Genomic DNA, 24,767 nt, shown 5'->3' on the forward strand with positions numbered 1-24,767 from the left:
ATCAAACTGTTTCTTCAAATTAATTTTGTATTTAATTTAGATTAATTATTAATAAAACTTAACTAATATCAAAAACCTTGCTTGATGATAGTGTTGTAATAAAGTCAGCGACTTACACAAGTACTGAAAGACTGAGGATAATAGACTATAACCTACTCAAGAGCACTTTGTAAATGACTATAAGTCTAAAAACATTGAATGATTATGAACCAGATTTATAGTCTGATCCAGTGGTGTGATATGTGATCACGCCATATTTCACTTTGATCACAGATATTTTTTATAGATTAGGTAAAAATATGATCACGCTATATTAAACTTTGACTACAGTAATTTTTTATAGAATAGGTAAAACTATGATCACGCCATATTACAACGCTACCACAGTTATTTTATAGATTAGGTAAAACTATGATCACACCATATGATACCACAACCTTACAAATCTGTATATAAGTGATCAGTAGACATTGATTATAGTTAGTGTTAAATCTCAACATTGTCTATAAATTTTATGTTTCGTCGTTTCATACCGTAATATATCCGTTTGCTACAAGTCGATAACAAACCAAGTAACACAATTTGATCAGGTAAATGTTTTTTAAACAATCTGTTATATTAAAAATTAAACTTGTACTGATTATCATTTTTATTTAAGGTATATTTAATATATATAAAAAATAATATGTCGTACTATACTAATGTATCTGCAGGCGAAAGCTCTTCAAATGATGATGTAAGTACCTATACCTATTTGTTTATGTATGTGTTTGTATGATATCAATATATTATTATTAAATAATAGAATGAAAGTAGTATGTTATCATTTTATCAACACTATCATCTTCTTTAAAACCGGTAAAAATGCAGAATAAAAAAAGAAAAAATGATACTGAACCAAAAGTTAAAATGTCTAAGGCTGGAAAGGTAATAATTTGTATTGTATTATTTTTTTAAATATTACACACACACACACACACACACACACACACAGACATACGCATAGTATCACAACAGATCCGTATGGTAAACCCTTCCATAAGAGATCCGTCGTTTAGACATAGTATAACAACTTTGGAATAAATGTAAAAATAATTTAAAAATATTTTAATTGGAACTATGAATTAAAATTGTAAGAACACTCAAATTTATTTTTAATTGTAACCTGTCTATCCGAGATCCAGAGTGTATATCAGTTTATATATTACTTTGGTAGATCTATTAGTTAAAACTAGTATTTCATTAGATCCATTTGTGTTAAATGTTTTTAAATCACATCACTTACCAGATCCATGCAATGTTGTCAAATTGCAATATTATAATACCACTTGACTGGATCTCATAAAGAGTTGTATAGTATGATAATTAGAACTATATAAATAAATAAATGGTTTCAATAATGAATTAAGTATGTTTTGAAAAATCCGTGTTTAATCAATATAAGCCATTTAATATCTACATTCTGGATTATACTCAAAAAACACTTTTTTTAAAATATTAATTTATATTGTTTAGATTAAGAGATTATGATGCAAGAATTTATAAAATGTGCACAGTTCTTGAAACCATATATATATATATAGTCATCAAATATAATGTATACAGTTATAAATTTATAATTTGTTTTAAATTGTAAGTTTTTAAAATATAATATTCATTTATATTTTAAAATATTAATGTATTAGGCAATTAAGCTAACCTATACTTGGAAATTTATAATATTAATTATAAATTCAGTATAACTGTAACAGCTGATAATTAATTTAATGAAATTCAACTATTTTTTCTTACATTGAAACAGTTTTTAGTTAATACATTTTAATACATAATATTATTGTTAGCATATTACTATAAAATTCAACATGTGTCTTGTGCATCCTAATATTTATTTATTATCACAATGCAATATTAATAATTATTAAGTAATCATACAACAAACAATTGTACAATATTTAAGCTTAAAAATAAAACATAATAAATGACAAATAAATTTAATAATGAATAAACAATGTATAATGCCTATAGCCTATATACTGTAAGTATTTATAAGTGTAAACATTTTAAAAATATTAACTATACATTTATAAATGATTTAATGGACTTAAAAAAAGAAAATATCTACATATTAAATTATGAATTTTAAATAAATGTACCTAGCCTTATAGGTAATTATAAAATGAGAAATATAAAACATAGAAATATAAATTTCTAAACTTTAATTTAGTTATACATTTTAAAGTCATGATATTAAATAATATTTTTTTTTTTTAGCATTCCCAGTATTATGTACAAAATCTTTAATACTTTTCCAAGTCCTATTAATATTTGGATTTATTTTTAGAAATTCTTCACATTCTTTTTTTCTAGGGGCTTTACCCAATAGTATGTATTTTTTAAAATATTTAGTTGTTATTGACTTTTCATCATCATTCCAAGGTATAATGGTAATTTTATGTTTTATTTTTTTTTCTGTTATTTTTAATTTGTTTTTATTTGTTATTTGGCCAGCTGTAAAATTGTTTGTTGGTGGACTTACAATAGGTGATTTTGGAAAAAAAGAAGTTGGAGTGGAAGATCTTGGAGTAGAAGTAGCTTGGTTTGGAGATTCAATAATTTCTTCATCACTAGATTCACCAGATATTAAATCATTAACATTTATATTTATTTCATCAATACTTTTTCCTCTGTATTGATCCCCTTGACCTTTTTCAATCATGAGTAAAAGCTTGCTCATTTTTGCCACCTAAAAACAAATAATTTACATCAGTTCATAAAAATGCAAAAAAAAAAAAAATTAGAATAGGTGATTATTTACCTGAAAAGCGCTGTCTGAAAGTCTATAAAACTCTTTGTGGACATCTTTGGTATGGCCTAAAAATGTTGCTAACTGCTCAATATCAGATTCTGATAAATTTAACAACTGAGTGACTGTTGCAACATGTTTCCTTAAACGAGTCGATGTTATATTTTCAGGGTGTTTAACTCCTGCATTTTTACAAAATTTACGTATAATATCAGAAACTCTCATACAGGATTCAGATGTCTGAGGTAACGGAAATAGATATGGATTATTTTTATCAATAAAGCAAACAGTTTCCCTTAAGGATGTTAAGAAATGTAGACGTTTTTGTAAGTGAGGACTAAATAGTACTGGAACTCCTCTTCCACGTTTCCCTCTAATGACTATACGTTTAAAACTTTTGGTTAGTTCTAATTCTACTGGAGATAAGGCGTTTAGTACTTCTTCTTGAGAAATTTCAGAAAACGAATTATTGTAAATGTCAAGAAGAATTCTTTGTACTTCTCCTGACCGCCGACGGTTTAATAAAACAATTTGTGCCAAAATGCTTTCTTGTAGTTCACGATATGCTTGTAAATTATTGTGGTTTAATTTTAATTTTTCATAAGAGTCCTTTTCTACATTTACAATATAATCCCTGAATAATTTTATATCTGATGTAAGTGGTAAAATGGCTGGTTTGTTCCATTTTTTTTGGTAAATATCCTTGGTAGCATTAGTTGATATTTCAAAGGACCACTGTTTTTCAATCATATACTTTATACTATTTAACGCGTTTTTTTCATTTGAATACATACATAGGCCATCACTTTCTTTTAATAAAATAAACTCACCAATTTCACAGCATTGCTTCAATGATTGCCCGATTTTTAAAACTACAGACGGAGATCCGAAGCTATCTGTTTTGTCATTGTATTGTGCAACTTGTTTAGCACTCTTAATTGATATATCAAAATATTTTGGTGTCAAACATTCTTGAAGTGAGTGAATTTCAGGAATTAATGATCTTACTGAAATTAAAAAACGAGCCAACGTTCGCATTTTTTGGGAAACAACAGCTATAAGATGTTTTTCTTTATGGCATTTTAAATATCGTGATCCAAAAGCTTTAATTAATTTATCAGATTTTGCGACAAAGGAAATATTATCACTTGCCATTCTTGGAAAAACTTTTGTCACTAGTTCTTCGTCTGTATCAGTAAATGTTAATAGCAAATTTTGGCCATCAGCTTGAGGTCGATTTCTACCATTAGATTTTGTTGTATTATTCTTACAAATTTTGAAATGACGATGTAAATATTTTTTTTTATACATACCAAGACAATGTTTACATGGCAAGTATTGTTTTACAGAAATTGGCTTAGTCACAAACTCATAGGGACGGCGAACAGGCTTTATTTTATTACCTTCTTCTACATTAGATAAAAAATTACCCCTTTTTCTTAAAACGTCAGCCAGATGTTTTCTGTCAGCAGAGCCCTTAGGTAACGTTTCATACTTCATAACTTCGGTTTCATCTTTGTGTTTTCTTAGTATGTGTCTAGTAAAATTTGTAACTTGTTTTTCACAAAATATGCAACTATCTAATTTGTCCCAAATTCTTTTGTTTTTAACAGCTGTTTTTCTACTTTTTTCTACTTCACCATCAAAGTTAAAATTTTTTGGTACAAAAGGCACACGTAAATTATTGTTTGGTAATTTTGTATTTGAAGAAGTTGAAGGTAATAAATTATTTTCAGCAGCTAATATTACTTTTGAAGTGCTCGGAGCATCTAGAGTTAAATACTTTTCTGATTCATCACTCTCCATTTCACGTAATAATGAACTAGTAAATGATAAATCATTTGATTTATTAAATGGCAAATATTCAGATCCCGAATCTTCATCTTCGTCCAAACTATCAGATAACTCAATTTCATTTTCAGTTGTATTCATGAAATGGTTAGGTTTACTGGATCTTAAATCTGTGTACCGAAATAAATATTAGTATAAATAGTAGTTTACAGAATAGGTATTACAGTTTATTAAAAATACCTCGATGGTATCTATGTTTGATTTCATTAGATTGAATGTTCTCCAAAAACATATTTATTTTAAAATTGGCTGCAATAAAAGGAAAAAAAAATATTTAAACATTTAAAGACAACTAAAGTATAATAACATAACAATTATGAAAAAAAGGATAAAATATTACCTTCTTCAGTGATATGTACTCCTAATGAGGATTTTGCCATTTCTTCATTGTACTTTTTATTTTCATGTAAATCATTTACAGAAGTAATAGATGAAACTATGTTTTTGCTGAATTCAGATGGAAATGCTGTGAATATAAAACATGAAAAACTATATTATAAATAAATTATATGATTAGACATATTATTTAAGAAACAGGCATACAGTTCAGTGTCAAAAAAAAAATAATAATTCTAAAAATGAATTGTATAATTAGTTATAATATATTGTTCATACCTGTATCGGTAGTTGGCTGCGCCAAATCAATATCAACTGTAATTGCCATTTTTTCAGTAGAGTTTTTATTTTTTTTTCTATAATTTTTCTCATTTTTATTTAGATTTTTAGTGTTTGTGAATACACTAAACTTTTCACCAATTGTATCTAAATAATGTTTTACATTTTGTTCAGCTTGAAATAAAGATAAATACATATATTTATTTAAAAGTACCATTATTTGTAATCATTTTTAAAATTTAAAGGGAATAGATTTGTTCACAAAATAAAATAAAAATAGGTAATAGTAATCTAATATCAAGAAAATACAAAGTAATAAGTATGTACTTACTTCCTTTACTTAAAATTTTAGCTTTGTAATTATAGCCATCTTTCCACTCTATCATAGCGATAGATCCAACTTTTATAATTTTTTTATTTATATTTGGGCACATGTACAATATATTATCGCCTTTAAAACGTACCGCTAACCATTCTATTATGAAAAAAATAAATATACTATAGTTATAATAATTAACTCAAATGTAACCTACTTAATCATAATTTTAAATTTTGGTAATACTCTAATATAAGAGTGTATTTAATGTCATATGGAGTAATATATTATGAAGTATACACACTAAATCTAATGATTGAAGCAAAAACATTTATTTAAATCTAACTTAGTTTAGTGCTCAAGTAAATTTTTTAATTATTTTTCGGTCAAAACCTATCATTAATAAATGCAGTCGATAAAACAATATTGTAATAATTACATTGATAAGAACAGAAACATGGCATAATTAAAAAAAAAATGCAGTTATTTAATGGTTTTGTTTATATTTTAGATTTTAAGCCATGCAAATGGTTATTGATTTTACAATGATGTGTAATTATTTTTTTTATTAAGTATTATAATGTATTAATATACATCTTTTAGGGCAGTAAAACTAATTAAATAATTTCATTTAGTAACTTTATAGATCAGAAATTAAAATTGCTTTATATCAAGGCCTATTTAGTAGTACTAAATTATAAAGTTCGTTATAACTAATTAGTAATTTGTAAAGGTATTAATAATTTATACTTAAAAGTTAAAATTACAAAATACAATTTTTTGATTTTTTTTCTATCTAATAACATAAATAATATTCGATAATACAAAGAAATGTAATTTAGAAACCAATATTTAATTATAAATTCTTAATATCTCACTAAATACCTTATGATTTTTCATGATGTTTGTTAAATTGTTTGACTAACTTATGATTTTTAATCGCAAATTGAATATTAATGGGTTCCTGGGTAAGGACGTTTTTGTAATAGGTAATAAAATTTATTAAAATTGGTTTACTGCCTATCGGAAAGATTAATTTATTAATAAATGTAAATACAAGTTTAAGAACCATATTAAGTTTCATCTACCAGCTATGGTTACTTTATTTAATTATCATTATTAGGGCTGGGATTAATATGTAATAAAAAACCAAAAATATGTAATAAGAAAAATTTAAAATTATGTCAACGTGTAAAATTAAAATTACATTCTACATAATTTTTGAATAATATACAATTAATTGTTTTTAATTTCTAATCAATTTAATTTTAAAAATATAAAATATTAAGATATTTTCACAATCATGCGAACGCAAGTACAATAATACAATAAGAATAATTATTATATTATGGTATCGTAATATCGTTAATATCGTTTAGCATATTGATGTCGAGGTATTATTTTAGATTTTGGTTCCTGTATGGTTGCCACAAATATTTATTTGCTGTAACTTTCATAGACTATAGAAATAACTTTTTTTTATTAAAATGTCGGTTGTGGGGGGTGGGATGTGGGTTACAGCCCTCAGCCACCTATACTCTGGCTACCTCACTAACTCATATAGGTAACTTGACAGTTGGCGCTCTTTAAAGAGTTTGCTTCCCAAAAAAACAAAAAAAAATACTTGTATAATAACACTTTAATTTTTGTATTTAAAAAAGTTAAGCAAGTGGGAATCTCTCTGCTGTATAGAAGAAATGGAGTGTAGGTCACTATAATGGATATGCTAAATTTAAATACAATGACAGGTATCAATGTATACGAAAAACGATTCTGAACGCAGAAAATTTGTCAGTCTATGATAATTAGTAGGATATATTATATTATTACCTATAGGCCTATGTTAAATTGTAATATATCGTTATTTTACGCTATTTCGTAAAAAATTAAATTTCATAAGCTCATAAAAATTTTTCTATATTGACCCTGGACATTTTATTTACTGTTACTTGAAAGAAAATTTATGAAGAACCTTGTATTGGATTTTTTAACGTTAAGTATAAATCGCAAAAAATTACACGATTTTCACATTTTTCGTAAACATTTGAACTTTAAATGCTTATCAACAAAAATTGTGACTAACGATTTTTGATTTTTTTTTTACTACGATAAGTATAACTTATAATATAGGTTGTATTCAATTTTAAAAAAATTTTGTGAGGCCAAATTTTTTTTATAGGCATTTCAAAAAAAAAAGCTTAGAAAAATCAAAAATGTCAATTGTCTATAAGTAGCTTAAAAAAAGTTAAGATATTTTGAAAATTTAATCTTAAATAAATAACGTTATTATAAACATTTGGTGAAAATTTCAAGTGTTTACAATGATTCGTTTTTGAGTTACAGCAAAATAAAAAAATCAATTTAGTCAAAAACTGATTATGCGTAAATATTCCCGTTTTTCCGTCATTTTTTTTTAAGATTTTTTCTAAGGCTCCTAAAACTATTGGAAATTTTCCATGAATTTTGCTTTTCAAAGAGGGGTTGAAGTCAAAAATCAAAGCATTATTTCTACTCCAAATCGTGACAGACACAAAAATAAAAATAAAATAAAAAACATACATCATTGTAAAATCAATACATTTCTCACTTCGTTCAGAAAAAAATGTTTTATCACCAATAGTTTTGCAACGTTTATGAGTCCCTTACCTATAGTAGAATTTTTATTTATTTTATTAAAAATATGTCTTACCTTCATAGTTGCAGTTGATCATCTTATTTTTTCCTCTTTTTCCCATTACTCTGAATTAGCTTGTATGTTTTAAGTAGGTACACAATAACACTTGACCAAACGAAAAATATAAAAAGTGAAATACAACAATACGGTAAAACAACTTGTATCACACGAGGCATGTACGATTAGATGAGTGACAAGTGACAGCTAGATCGATACTAGCGACGAAAAGATAATCAAACATTATTTTAATATCCCACAATAATAATAATATATTATGTAGATTTATTGGAGATTTGGTGGGAGGGTACAATTACAATTTCAAACAAAAATAACTTTACAATAGACAGCCTGGTGTCAAGCGTGTATGTGTCGTCCAAGACCATTATGCTACACGCATCGTCTTATCTACACAAATTTCCAACCCGCAAAAACACACGAGACACAAATCAGTAATTTTGGAGCCATGTGAAATCGGAATAATAATAAGTGACCGAAACTCAACACGCATAACACGATCGTATTTTATGAGATCTGCAGATGCAAGATAAACTTTGACTTTTTTTAATGATTAAGATTTATACTTATAAATTACAATAAAAACTAATTTCATAAAATTATACATCTAAATATCCAGAATTTAATATAACGCAGTATAATGATATTATTTTTTTTTTCATAACTATTATTATTTAACATATCGTGGAACCAATTTCGCGTGGATTCACGGGCAACGCATAATACAAAGTCACATACTTATTACAAGACACTAAACAATAAAATAGGTGTGTTAATTAAATTTACTATAATATGTGTAGGGGACGTTTACGCCTACGCATAATTAAAGGTGAAAAATTATAAAAATGTGTGTCCCAAATAAAACAATTTTTTTAATTAAATTTAATGTATTAAAGAGTTAAGCTATTACAAAATGTTGACCCTAGTTACACCTATGATGTTCATTGGATATAAAAAATATATTATTAGCGACATAGTGAATATCAATTTGAACTGTTAAGAGGACGTCACACCAGCATGTGTTGTCTCTGTCTTACAAGTACGTAACATAGCAAATTTACGCTCAACAGATTACGTTTAGCTCCGTCAGTTTAAAAATTAGAGTGAATCGACCTATTATGAAACTTGATGGTAAGACAATTATCTGTGTTTGTATGTTGGTTTTTTACGATTATTAAATTTTTAAGTGAGTTATGAACATTTTTAATTTACGCTATGTTATATTGTTATATACGCATAACTTGCTAAAAATATTAAACGGCTATCACAGCCGCGGGCTAACCATAATACCTACTCATCTATTTTTAGTACTCAGAGGCGATGAAAAATCGAGCCTCACGATGATCATTGCGCATGCGCAATTTGCTTATTTAATAGTCACGTGCATTCGTGTATTTACGCTTGTGTGTGTGTAATTAATGTACACAAGTAACAATGTAGAGATGATATTAAACGGTTCCCTCTCTGACGTCATTGAAATATTGTCGCCGCGCGCCGGCTGAAATTTGAGGGTTTGTTTACTGTTTACGTAATTTCGTACATTTCTTATCGGTTTATCACTATTTTTGGTAATAAACGCGGAATAATATTATACAAGAGTAAAATAAATGATATATTCATATTATTAAATTTCGTAAAGAAGAATTTTTTTCAAATAAAACCATAAATACATTAAAATTGTAAGCGAAATGTGTGCTATCGGTGAGCTAAGAATTATACTTTTAGAATATTTTTTACTACAAAATTATAAGTGAGGTACCGCCTCACTTGCCTCACCCTCAAAACCGTCACTGCTATCAATACAAATTTGGTATTAAGATTTCATTGTATATTCTATGTACGCCTCACGAGATCCACAATTCCATGTATTGTTTTACTTATTATAGTATTTTAGTAGGTACTTATATTATTATTTTAAAATAGAAACGATAAAATAAAATCACACATACATGACATAATACATATTATAATATCTTTAAATTTAGTGGCTTGTGAGATCCGCATGATTTTTAGGAACACACTGTGCCTTACATAAAAAAAAATTATTAATCGACAATCGCATCATATGAGATCCGTTTATTTTTAGAATTATTATTGAGTTGAATTGTTCAACATCAACACGTTGTGAGATCTTAAAATGTGTTACTTGCTTCTAATCTTTATAGAACTCATAGCGTACACCAATACAGTAGTAGGTACGCGGAACATATTTTAACGTGTTAAATTTTGGTCCTATAAATTATGGGGATCTCATATGCCACTATATTTAAAAATGTGTGTAGTGCGTATGTGATTTTATTTTATTGCTTCTATTTTTAAATAAAACTATAATAACTTGTATTGAATTATGGATATCTTAAGGTATGTTAAACAGTAGTCAGTAACATTGAATATAACAAATTAACAACACACTTACAAATTATAATCCTATTCTATATTTTCATAAAATTACACGTACCCATAATATAATATCACACTCTTTGAGGTTTTTAAATTATTATCGACATTCATCGTCATAATAATTATTAGATCCGGATCATTTTTAAATGGTATCTTTTTGATTATACGTAAAGGTTAGGTTATAGACTCTATGTAACAACAGATGTGATACACTACAAAGTATTATTATATCAGTTATATTCAAGAGTTTGTTTATTATATTCAAAACTAAATCACTTGTAAAACTATATTATTAATAATACCACGAGAGATCCAGACAACAATTATTTACATACATAAAAAAAACTCAGAAATAATCTAAAACAAATTTGTAACAAACATAATAGCGTATTTCCATACAAGATCCTTGTTTTTCAATTAAATCTATTTAAGTAGGTGTAAAATGGGGCTTCTGGAACCTGAGCTTCTGAGCCGCTGAGCCTTGCTGAGCCGCCGCCGTAGCTGAGCCGCCGCCGTCCCCGTCCCCATCCCCGTCCTCGCCGCCGCCGCCCCCCACCCCCGCCGCCACCATCGTCCCCGCCCCCGCTTCCACCACCGCCGCCGCCGCCGCCGCCACCATGGTTATCATATTATTGTACACGTACTATATTACCGAACACATATTACCGTACACATATTACCGTACACATATTAATGTATATTCAACAGTTATCATACACAGAACTATTTTATCATATTATTATACTCACATCATGTAAATGCTTGGCTAGTAAGTTTTTCATATGGCCGTGTAATTTTTCTTTAAATGTATCAGTTTTGATGATACATGTCAATGGGGTAGAATAGTAGCGGGGGAATATATGTTTGGTTACGTTTGTACATATCCCGGTTCGATTCTATCCCAGAATATTATATTTTTTATGCAAAGCACCCTGTGTAAGCAAAATATTTGTAAGTGAAAATAAAAAGTATAAATTCCAAAATAAATATAAATTCTGTGAACAATAGTCAGACGAATTATCATACGCTATCTATCCCTGTTGTTATCACATATAACCGTACTATATTACCGTACACACACATATTAATATATATTCAACAGTTATTTCCTTTCAATAAATATATCTGTATAATCAAAACAAAATGTATATTTCATCTACCTCATCCCTCGATGACCACCATAGATCGTCACTGCGTATTGTCACACATTTAAATTAAAACGTTCATGTCTGAATACACACCTCACTAAAAAAAGAAATCCCTAACAAACAATAGTACAGGTAAGTATCCGTCTGTCTAGACTCTATTTAATTCATATAATATACCCTGGGTCCTTTAAGTCAAATGTATCCTAAGATTTCGAAATCGAAAACCAGAGTTTTTCGAAATTAGTTGTATTTTTGTCGATCAACAAACAACATCACATTTCTACATACATTTTCTGTACATTTTTTTTTCTTTTAAATATGGATCTCATGACACGTAAGTACCTTTATAGTTTTTTTATATGTAATACATCTAAGATTTTTTTTTTTTTTTTTTTAGTTTATGAAGTATTCCATTTTATTTGAATACTTCTTTCGAAGAATTAATTAAGGTCACTTGTAAAGATTGTACTATAGATTCGTTATGTTTAGATTGTAGGTTAAGAAAAAAAAATTTTTGTAGTAAATACCATCTTGTAAAAAACTCAAGATGGTATAAGTTTATTAATAATAAGTTTATTGGTAGACCGCAATGGTTAATCGAGGACATAACCAAATACTCGAGCTTCGATGTCGAATTTTTCTTACGTGAAATCTTCGAAGAAGCCTATCAATCTATCAATTACATTGTGACGATGGGCATTCCCAATGGAAGCTTCATTTATTAGACAATAGTTTAGTTTATAATTTTTATATATACCAAATAAATCATAACAACTGGATAGATAAATTATTAAATAAGTGTTTTTTTTTTCGTAACTCCTCCTCAATAGGAAAAAACTATTGGGAGGAGTTATTATATAAGATTTATATGTATAAGTTAAATAATGTAAAAAATGTAAATATTAGTTTAAGTAGCATTATATTTAATTTAGATTTAAAATTAGGAGAAAAATTAGAAGATAAGAAAAAAATAGAATTAGGAAAAAAGAAAAAAATTAGCTGTTTAATTTTAGATTCGTTAAATATAGACTATAGTAATAAGATTTTAGATTATATCAATAAAAATATAAAGTTCCACGATAATTATAACGAGGAGGAGATATGGTGAAAAACATCTTTAGGTGAGTTATATAAATCATATATATTATGTGTTACAAATTAGATAATACGTCGTTGGGTTTTACGAGACTATTTGATCGAAAAACACTAGTGTATTCTATTGTTATCGAAAATTTCCTGTCCCAACCGGTCTATTCTCGACACGTGCAGGTCAGTTTCAGGAATTTTATCGATGCTCTGTTCAATACAATGATACCTAAAATAGTTAAAAATCTATAGTGATATACCTAATTCCCAAATAATATTTTACCTAACCCTGGCTTAATTTATCTTCACCGCCGCAAATGCTAAGACACTTGCTCCGTTACCCGTCGATGTACGTTCAGTCTGTTTAGACAACCATTTCGTACGTATTATCTCCGCGTTTTCACACAACAGTATTAACAATTTTTCCAAGTGTTTAAACACTTTATTTAAACATGTTTAAATGCGATAAGTGTCCATCGGTTTTTAACGCGAAGCGTAATTTGTTGACTCATAAAAAAACTCATCTCGGAATTCGATTTCCATGCACTATTTGCCCTTCGACATTTAAATACAAGTCAGATCTTAATAGACACCAAAAAAATCTTCATGGTATTTATATAATATTATTTTTCATCATTCATTATATTAATTTAAAATAATTTTTTCAAGGTATCATTAACGTGCCTGCCCATCGTCAACCCGCCGCACGTGAAGATATACAGATAACACCACAAATAACTGTTCCAGATATACCGGCTGGTGGTTCAAACATGTTATCTGATGACGATATTTGTATGCTTGCAATGGACGCATATGAAATGCTAGACGCTAATACAGGTATTTATATTTTATCATTCGCGACATTTTCGACAACACATTTTTAGATATTAATTAGGTTTTTTATTTTTTAAAGATTCTTACACTACAACCGATAACGGAAAACGTACTTCTTCCGCAAACACTACGTCTGCTATCAAAGCTAAAAAAGCACGTTTACTTCTTGTACAGTCTCCCGGCTTTATCGAAATTTCGTCTTCTGCAAATAGAAAAGTCGTATGGTATTACGCAAAAAATATCGAAAATATTCAAAACTATATTGAATTTTTTAATTCGATTAAATCTGAATTAGTCGAGTTACTAAAATCACAAGCGTCTAAACATCCGATCAAGTTTAATTTAAAGCTGGAAGCTACATACAATATTCCAAATGTTGATAATACATCAGAGAACCGTTCATTTAAGACCTCAGCTAGACCGATTTTTGCCGAAACTGGTGTACGGGAAATTGTTGAAGAAGGCATTATAAAATTAATGGCTGAACAAGACGAATATTCTAGCAAAGGAAGTGGTTATACGTACAGTGTATTGACGGAATATTATTAGGTGTTTATCAATATACGCCTATGAGCGCATCGTCTTATATTCCGTTACCTGATTTCATTGAAAGAAAAAAAGCTGTAATCAACCCGCAAAACTCAGACCAACAGTGCTTCAAGTGGGCTATATTAGCAAAACACGTAACAGGTTCAAATAAACAACGTATAGAAAATTATACAACGCACGAAGAAAAAATAATTTTCCGGTATCACGTTCCCGACAAAATTACATCAGGTTAACATTTTCGAAAAAAATAATCCTAATGTAACTGTCAATGTTTACGGACTCGAAAAACATTTCCAACCACCGCAAAAATTTCCAAAATATGAAGTGTTTCCATTGAAGGTGGTAGATGAAGAAAAAACAGATCATTTCGACTTGTTACTAATAACCGATGATGAAAATTCTCATTTTACCTACATCTCTAATTTTTCTCGACTTGTACGATCACACAGAAAACCCGACATAAAGCAAGCGCTGTATTTTGTAAACGTTGCTTACATCGTTCGAACCTCTAAATATTAATAAATACGAATTAAATGAGCGCATACGATTTGAAGAACACAAGTTAATATGTGGAACACATAAACCAATTTTACCTCGAATGCCTGCTCCTGGATCGATGTTAGAATTCGACTCATGGAAAAAAACTCAACGACATCCGATAGTTATATATGCTGATTTTGAAGCACTACTAAGAAAATCCGATGAAAAATGTGGGAAACAATACAAAAGCTATTCAAAAACACGAGGCTATGAGTTATGGTTTTATGGTTAAAGCAAATAACGACGTTCCCGCAGAACTGCTTGAACAATTTAATATTCCAACTTCACCTATAATTTTTCGTGGCAATGAAGATAATCAGAATGTGGGTGAACATTTGTGAAGAGTATCGTTGAAATAGCTGAAAACATTGAAAAATTACTACAAACCAACATACCAATAACCTTTACTACAGAACAACAACAAGCACATAATTTATGTAAGACATGTAATTATGTAAAAACGGTTCTCTGTGGGAAACCATAAGTTGATGATCACTGTCACTTATCGGGTAAATTTCGACAAACATGTGTAATACCTGTAACCTCAAGCTTCAAACACCAAATTTTGTACCATGTTTTTTTCACAATTTATCGAATTATGATGCAATTTTACTGTAACTGAACTCGGTCTCGATGTGAAAAAAATTTCTGTTATACCAACAGTGAAGAAAAATTCATCTCATTTTCAAAACACGTTTCAAACAACTTTTCAATACGGTTCATCGACACATTAAGATTTATGGCTTCAAGTTTATCAACACTCTCGGACAATTTATTAACACCAGGGTTCGAAAAGTTTAGAGAAACAGCTAAACATTTTAATACCGCAGACTTGCCACTCGTTACTCGTAAAGGTGTTTACCCTTATGAGTATACGGATGGTTGGAACAAGCTGGAGCAAACCAATTTACCAGAGAAAGCAGATTTCTACAGTACATTAACAGAATCAAATATACAAGAAGAAGATTATGAACATGCAAAAACTGTTTGGAGTCACTTTGGATGCAAGACTTTGGGTGAATACAGTGATCTATATCTGAAAATTGATGTTGAACAATCCAAACTTGTTGAATCGAATGGACACTGCAAATCTACCCCGTGACCACCCGTGTTACATTGCTGAGAGAAAGAAGATTCCTGGGTTATTTTCTGATGAAACCGATGGACGTATTATGAGAGAGTTTTGTGCTCTCCGTGCAAAGTCCTACGCTTACATTTTAGAAGATAATGAGAAAATCAAAGCAAAAAGGAATCCGTGGACATGTTGTTAGAAACCATATGACCTTTCAAGATCATAAACGGTGTTGTTTGGTGATACCAGTTTGGAAGTAACAACGTCAAACGTCTCTATTCGTTCATTCAAAACACAAATTAAAGACCATCAAATCCGATAAATTAACTTATAACAGTTTTGATGATAAAAGGGTTATACTTGAAGACAAAGTACACACCTAGCTCATGGACACTATTCTATAGAGTGAGTATATAAATATATATATATTTTATTATTTTTAATAATAATTTTGAATTTTATAGGGAGGAACTCGAAGCAGAACTAGATAGTTAGTTATATATTTGTAATGATTATTTCTGTATGTATAATTTTTTTTATACTTGTTTAATTTTTGTAAATATTTTTTCTATGTAATATTTGTACTTGTATATTTACTTTAAACCATTTTCTTGATAGTTAGTAGTAATTTGTAAAGATTATTTCTGTATGTATAATTTTTATACTTGTTTAATTTTTGTACTTGTATATTTTACTGTAAACCATTTTCTTTGATAGTTAGTATGGTATAGAAATAAAACTCAATTTTGAAATAAAAAAATATGTTGTTATTTGAAATAAAAAACATGATTACAATTTTATGAATTATTTACAAACCATTTTCTTAAAGCAAACACTTATATAAAATGTACAATATTTAGGATTTAAGTCCTTATGAAAGATACAACAAGGTAAATTTTCTTCATCACATATTTGATCCAGTCGAGGACAACCCAAGTCTTCAATGTTGATAACTGCAACGTGTGGTATATACTCTATAAGTAGTTGTTTTTTCTGTTCGCCTTTGGTGTAAATACAGTCAAACTTTAACGAATTCAATATTCTGCCAAGTTCTTCATACTCAATATCACCATAATCTATAGATAGCTGATGAAAATTTTGTAGCCACTTGTTAGTTTTTCGACGTTTATTATCTTGATTAGATTTTGAATTTAAAAATCCAGTGTTGAGTAGCCATGTTTCTGTGTCTACAATAGACATCTCTTTAATCATATATTTGTTATTCGCTCCAAGAATGCATTGAATGTCAATGATGCCTGTAGACATTATGACTTGTCTTTAAAATAAGTTTCAATAGTATTGAGTTGACTATGTATAGCAGGTAATGTTTTTTCAAATCGTTTACAGCTTCTAGAATAGTTTGTAATGTAACTTCAGCTTTTATCATATGCTCTGTTATATCTAAACACGTTAATTCCAACTTTTCTGTTTGTTCTTCTTGTAATGAATAGATGTATGATTTTCTTCAATTAAATGTTCAATTTTATTTAATTTATCCGAATATGATTTATCGAATGTTCAAGATTTGAATTAATTTTTTTTATTTCACCAGACTGAGAACTACCGAACACGTTCATAGTAGAAAATCAACTAAAGTTATTTTCTAGTGTCACATATATTATCCAACTATTATGTGTATTGTCAAACCCCAGCCACTTTACAAATATCTGTGTCCCCCTTCCTACGAATAATTTTTTCGATTAAATATTCGTTTGGGTAATTTGTTTTACATATTTCCTCAGAAAAAAAACAGCCAGCAATTGGTTTTCCTGTATAATCTTGTAATTGATATGTAATAGGCATGGTTTGATTAATTTTGATAATTTTGAATATTTCCGCAGACAAACTTGGTAAATAACCTTTTGTAAATACACTTTTATATGTACTTATACGAACGTAATCACCAATTTTTAAACTATTTTTTCTATTAATAATTTTGCGTGTTTTTATTTCAACTGATGTTGGATCTAAATCAGCTTGTGTCGGAGTCATCCTTATTGTTCTATGTTTTGTATTATTATACTCATTAATCAATGAAGGTAAAATAGAAATCCAATTGTATGAACCTCGTGCAGTAAACTCTCTAAACATTTTTTCTTTTAATGTACGGTTTGAAGCGTTCTACAATACATGCTTTCATGGTGCTATACGTTGAATATTTGTGTATGTTATACTTTTTCATCAATTTATCGAATGTTGTATTATAAAATTCTTTTCCGTTATCAAGCTGTAGTAGTTTTGGTGAACGTTTGAGTAGTATTTTCGACATTGCATTTGAAACTTCTTTAGCAGTTTTTGATTTTAATGCTATCGCCCATGCAAATTTCGTAAAACAGTCTATGACGCATAGAATATATTTGTAACCTTTATTTTTTTTCGAATATGGTATCATTTCAACCAGATCAGCTTGCCATAGATCATTTTTTCCGTATACATTAACTATACGTCTTATGTAATTTTTTCTAGCAGGTTTGTGTAGTTCAAATGCGATATCTCGCTTAGACATTTGGTATACGTTTTATGTAACCAGCTTCGCGTAATTCTTCGAAAATTGATAGTATTTCGTTGGAAACACCTGTATTGCCAGCAGCTTTTGATGCTAATAGTAGTTTTAAACGGGAAACCAATTCATTCGGATCGTTCCAATATTGAAGTGTATGTTTCTGTAATTGTACAGATAGTCCACTACCAGATGGAAATAATGTGTGTTATATCTCTCTATTTATTACCACCTTTTTTAATTTGTTTGCTGTTTGACGTTAAATGAGCTGATGTTTGAATTAATATAGATTTATATGTTTTTAAATCGTTTTCGGTATATAATTCGGGGCTTTTGAAAATATTAAACTACAGAGACCTGTGTTAACGGGTATGTAGTATCATCAACAATTATCTTCCAACAAGTTTGATTTCTTTTTACCTAAACGTACCGTTTTATTAGGTTGTAATTTAGGACCATACGTCTTGTCTATGCTGTATGAATCTAACAATTCATCTATTTGATAAAAATGTAAATCTTCAGTGTTGTCTATAGTTTTATCCAAAGTAGATTTTTGTATTTCGTTTAACGGATCGATAATCGGTTTAAATGTTTCTTACTATCGATTGAATATCAGCTTTTCCTTGTTTTAATGCAATTATATTTTCGTTTAATATTTCTTTTGCTTTTATCAATTCTTCGAGTACTTCACCACTGGCGTCCATGATCGTGAATGAGATGTTTTTTAAAAAACGTAAGTTTATATAATAACAAACGTGTCGAAGCCGTGACGATAACGCCCATTATCGCGTTCACACTCTTTGTTTATTACGATAAAGTTGAACCTCCCCTTACGCCAACACGATGTACAGAAATCTTTAAATTCTGTATACGACATGTCACCAGAGCAATGCTCCATGTAAACATGTTTTAAATTAGTTTCATCTTGTTTAACCCTACAATGCATGATTTTTTTTATTGTTATAAAAAAAATGTTTTTAGATAGTTCTAAAGCTATAGAATACGTAAAAAATAATTAAAAAAATCCATTTTAATTTCAAGTGTTGAAAAAGTTGAAAAAGTTGGTTGTTGCTGTAGAGCAACATTATGCATTTGTAACTACGAAAAATAGAATAAATTAATATATTTTAATTTTTCTAAAATGTTGTCATATTATAATAGATATACCTAAATTTGTCAAAATTATACACATTTTAATTTAACACGAATAAATCATAAATAAAATATAAATAATATAATAAATTATAATCCAATTTGACATTTTTTTTAAATGTGGTCATATTATAATACATATAGATACCTAAAATTAGTTAAATTAGCAATATTATTAGGTTGTATGATATTTTCTAAAGCAAGTTTTTCCCTTTCCAACACATAATCCAACTTGACATTTTTCACACGCTTGCCATGTATATCCGTTGCAACCTGGCATTTTACAACGACTCCTTGTTGGTGCATCGATCGGCCAGTGATCAATGCGATCCATGCGTAGATCTTGATTTGGTGGTTTCGAAGCATTTGGTTTTTTGGATTTTTGTATTAGTGCATTCTCTATGGTATTTGACGGCCTTCCTCTAGTGTTAGTTGACTGACCAACTTTGCACAGCGATATGGCTAGATCTTCTCTAAACGCAGATAATGTCATAGGTTTTTCAACGTTGTCCCTAGTTTTATTTTTTTGAGCAATTATTCGTTTATGTAATAGCCATGAATTGACAACAGTCACATCAAGTAAATGATAGAAAATCCTTAAATACCATTTACGACTTCTTATTTTAATTTTCTGTCGTCCTAACAAGCTATCCAATAGGTCTACTCCTCCCATGTGTTTATTGTATACACTTACAATATGTGGACAGTCTATTTCAATGGATTTATTTTCCGTTTTTGAAAATCTTTTTACCTTAGACATTGGATCGATTTCCACAAATGTAGATAGTAAAGTTACTACCTTGTTATCACGCCAGCATGTAGCAAAAACTTCTTGATTATTAATGTTTGCTAAACAAAAATCGGACGAACCTCGTGGTTTTTTTAAAAAATCCTTTTCATTAGGTAATAAAATATTATTTAGACGGTTTCTGCGAACCGTTCCCAAAGAACATATTTGACGGTTTTTCATATACACCATCAATGGTACAGACGTGTAGTAGTTATCGAAATAAACTTTATAATTCATATTCTTTGGAATTATTCTACATAGTCGAACGACTACATTTCCCGAAGCGCCAAAATCTGGTTCCCATGAGTACCTATTAACGTCATTGTTTTCTTGGCCACTATACATTTCAAAATTGTAGGAAAAACCAGACACACCACATAATACAAAAAATTTGTATCCCCACTTATGAGGTTTCATCGGTAAATATTGCTTGAGAAAATGACGAGCTTTAGTTGAGCATAATTGCTCATCTATAGATAAAGCTTCTTCTAAAGGTATAGAAGCAAATCGTTTTTTTAAAGTCTCCATGACTGGCCTAATTTTATGTAATCTATCATGGCCTGCGTGGTCTTTAGGTAACATATTATTATTATTATTGAAGTGTATGAACTGTCGAATTTGTTCAAATTGATTGACGCTCATTGTTTCTTGAATTATTTGATTTCCTAAGTTTGGAGACCAATATTTTCGAATATTAGAAATATTTACTAAACCCATTAATAGACAGACTCCTAAATATTTTTTCACGTCATTTGAAATTATTTTAAAATTTTTATTTGGATTTATTTGTACGCTATATATCAATGTTTCATACACAATATGTTCAATTAAATCGTCTTGGAAAAAGTAGCCAAATATTGATACGGAGTATTTAAATTTAAAATTTCATCTGAAAGTTCAAAGTTACCAGTAATTCTACATTTTGGGTAGATAATTTTTCATGTTTCAAGAAATATCCAACTTTGTTTTTTTTTGTTTTTTTTTAGGCTGAGGCTTAACAACAAAAGGAGGTGTGGTTACATCTAATTTGGATTTTTTTCTTAAATTTTTAACTTTGAGATCTGGAGTTTTATATATTTCATTTTTTGCATGCGGCTGTACAGAAATACAGTTTGAAAGAGATATCGATGGACCGTCAGGTTCACATTCAGCATCTTCCATGTCAATATTAATATCTAAATTACTATCTAATAAGTTTATAGAATTAAGGAACGGATCTAATTCATCGTCATCAATATTTTCTAAAAATTTATCGAGTGCCTCTAAACCAACTATATTATCATCTATATATATATACCTTGTTCGTCACCAGATTCCAAATCGTCTTCAGAATCATATGGAGGTTCATTTTCAGTAATTGTATAATTTCTCTGTCGAACAATTGTCTTCTACACATAATGAAAAATTTACGTATTTTTGATGCAAAAGTAAAATAAAAAAACTCGCAAAAATCGGCACTGTAAAACGTCGAAAAAAATATACGTCACGTGTAATGCTAAATGCATACTGTTGCGTATGAGCAACAACCGTGTATTATTGATTAAAAAAAATATTTGACTTATCTGTATAATCTTTGAAATTATCTAAAGTTTAGATATATATGAACATGGGTATATTTTTATTATTATCCATAGACATATTTTATGAGTTAAAATTGTTTAAAAAAAACCCAGAATATTGTCACATTCATGTGTACTGGTCCATCGATAAATAGTTTAATTTTTCCAATTACATACTGCTATCTATCGGTTTGAAAGTAAATAACGTAATATATTATTATATTTGGATATGATTAAAACTAATATACACGAACTAACATAGATAAATATCTGATTATAACCTTTTTTATCGGTTGTTGCCGAGAAGCAACACCATGCATTGTAGGGTTAAATAAAACGATAAGGTTAGCGTTATCACGCAAAAGTTGTTTTGGTACTCTTGAATAACTCTGAGCTAGATAGCACACATCTATAAAGTTATGCCTTCCCCTTGCAAAGATTGATCTACATACTCCTTGCCCCTCTGTCAAAATATCGTCTAGAATGTACACAGAGTTTGGTAGGGCTTTTTCAGGTTCAATAACTTGTTCGTTTTTGTAGAACGTAAATAATTGTACTCCTTCGATATCTGATAAGATATTACTCAACATTTTATACTTCGGTTGATCCAGAGTTTTCGAATATATGTAAACGTTGTGAAATCTTATTCCATTTATATTAGTTAATAATGCAAACATTAAATTCGTTTTTCCACAGCCGGACGGACCCACAATAAGCGCACGTATCGTATTGGGTAGAAGCGGACCGTGTCTATAATTTTGAAACGAAGTAGGTGGATCTACGTTCTTAACTGTAAGCTCGGTTTCTTGTTTAATGAATTTCATTTTGATATAAATATCTATGTTGTGATGAGAATGTCATCAGTACACAATGTCACTCGCTCGAAGAAGCAACAAGAATAAAGGTGGCGGGCTTATAACACGCTTATAAACAATTACCGGTCGAACTTCACGTGCCTGGTAAGTTTATTAAATCCGATATTATCATAATAATAATAATAATAATAATATTTTATTTTTTTGTAGGTTATCAATACTGTGGACCTGGTACAAAATTGAAAAAACGTTTAGTTCGTGGTGATAAAGGTATAAACCCGTTAGACGCTGCGTGTAGAGACCACGATATCGCATACGAACGTAGTAACTCTATCGCCGATCGTAACGAAGCTGATCATATATTAGAACAGCGAGCCTGGGAAAGGTTCAAATCGAAAGATTCTGGTTTAAAAGAAAAAGCTGTAGCTTGGGGTGTGACTACCGCCATGAAGGCAAAACGTAAAGTTGGGGTGGTTGTGATTGCGGGTTTAAAGCAGCGGGTTAAAGCAACTAAAAACGTTTTAAAGAAAAATGTGTGCGGTGAAAAAAATTTAATGAAATTAACAAAAAAGTGTGTAGCCGTCGCACGAAAAACATTAAATCTACAAAGACAAAAGTTCCGAGAATAGTAAACATTCCGAAAAAAGGCGGTGCATTACCACTTATTCCGATTTTCGCTGGCTTATCAGCTCTAGGCGCTCTGACTGGTGGAGTTGCCAACTTTGTTAAGGTGGCTAATGAATTTAAGAGGAACGTTCCATCACATTTGGGAAATGGTTTATACTTGACGCCATATAAAGGCAACTCGTACAAAATAGGCGATGGTCTATATATCACACCATATAAAAATGGTGGTGGGAGAGTAAAGACGAAAAAAAACTAATATCTACGTTACCCAAGAGAGCGTTGTACGATTTCGAACTTATAAAAATCGCACGTTTGTTGAAAATACCACATTTCATCGGCGTGTTTACTAGAGATAAGTTGCCCGTCGTCCTCCTAACGATTTGAATCGGCGATTGTTAACTTGGACACTGAAAACGGTACAGGTACGCATTGGGTAGCGTATAAAAAAATCGGAAAAAAAGTAAAATATTACGACAGCTTTGGAAATTAGCACCCCGCCGCTAGAAGTACAGAAATATTTCAAGGATGCGATATTAATTACAATTACAACACAGAGCAGAGATTTAATACATCAAACTGTGGACACTTGTGTATACAATTTTATCATGTACACGATAACGTTAAACGGGAACTCGAGTGAACTGTCATGCGATATTTTCCGCCCATAGAGGTAGAAAATACAGCACAAATATGTCTTTTGAGCTTGCTAACAAATAATTCAATTCCAAACATAGAACCTGGTTGCAATACCATAGGTTTTCGGAATATGATTGGACAAGTTGAAAACGTAATTATACCTACTGGAACGTATGAGTTGGAAGATTTAGAGTTTGTTATAAACAAGTTGAAGCCTGACTATATAACTTTTTTCGAATTAAAATCAGATGGTAACACGTTAAAGTGTATGATATCCTGTAGCCATGAGATTGACTTTTCAATCGAAAACAGTATAGCAATATTATTAGGATTTAGAAATGTTGTATATACTACTGGTACTACACACGAATCTGAAAATACAGTCAACATAATGAAAATAAACTGTATAAAAATAGAGTGCAACTTAATAACCGACTCATTTTGTGACGGATCGCCGAGTCAGATTATACATGAATTTTATCCGACTGTTGCTGTGGGCTATAATTGTTGAAGTGCCTAGACATTTAGTTTTTATGGTCTTAATACTACTTCTATAAGTAAAGTTGAAATCATACTAAAAGATCATAAAGATCGATTGATAAATTTACGTGGTGAACCAATTACGATTCGATTACAAATAACACACGGATAAGATGGCGCTCAAGTTTAATATAAATACTACTGTAATAAAAAAACCCGTCATTAAAGTGACTGCAGTTAAGAAGTCAACACCTATATCTAAACCGAAAAACAACGAGTTCAAGCACGAAAAATAACTTGGATTT

At 29.5% G+C, this 24,767-nt stretch overlaps 3 protein-coding genes and 1 long non-coding RNA gene across 4 annotated transcripts; 2 read left to right on the top strand and 2 right to left on the bottom strand.

The window, feature by feature from the left end:
- Positions 1–35: 35 nt before the first annotated feature.
- On the top strand, positions 36–735 carry LOC126550618 (uncharacterized). Its single transcript, XR_007604693.1, has 3 exons — positions 36–291; positions 344–590; positions 659–735. It is a non-coding gene; the product is annotated as an uncharacterized LOC126550618 (long non-coding RNA).
- A 1,122-nt stretch (positions 736–1,857) lies between these two features.
- Positions 1,858–5,318, bottom strand: LOC126551137 (uncharacterized). Its single transcript, XM_050203907.1, has 7 exons — positions 5,270–5,318; positions 4,995–5,120; positions 4,151–4,764; positions 2,816–4,069; positions 2,577–2,743; positions 2,273–2,495; positions 1,858–1,878 (listed from the first exon to the last, which is right to left on the bottom strand). The coding sequence occupies exons 1-7, from the start codon at positions 5,316–5,318 to the stop codon at positions 1,858–1,860; spliced, it is 2,454 nt and encodes an 817-aa protein (XP_050059864.1).
- A 6,822-nt stretch (positions 5,319–12,140) lies between these two features.
- On the top strand, positions 12,141–14,291 carry LOC126551138 (uncharacterized). Its single transcript, XM_050203908.1, has 3 exons — positions 12,141–12,156; positions 13,578–13,745; positions 13,822–14,291. The coding sequence occupies exons 1-3, from the start codon at positions 12,141–12,143 to the stop codon at positions 14,289–14,291; spliced, it is 654 nt and encodes a 217-aa protein (XP_050059865.1).
- Positions 14,292–19,730: 5,439 nt separating this feature from the next.
- Positions 19,731–20,228, bottom strand: LOC126551139 (piggyBac transposable element-derived protein 2-like). The gene has a single exon (XM_050203909.1). It carries the CDS (start codon positions 20,226–20,228, stop codon positions 19,731–19,733), a length of 498 nt encoding a protein of 165 aa, XP_050059866.1.
- Between the last annotated feature and the right edge of the window lie 4,539 nt (positions 20,229–24,767).

The sequence above is a fragment of the Aphis gossypii genome, chromosome 3 (genome assembly GCF_020184175.1).
Source record: "Aphis gossypii isolate Hap1 chromosome 3, ASM2018417v2, whole genome shotgun sequence".
Lineage (NCBI taxonomy): Eukaryota > Metazoa > Arthropoda > Insecta > Hemiptera > Aphididae > Aphis > Aphis gossypii.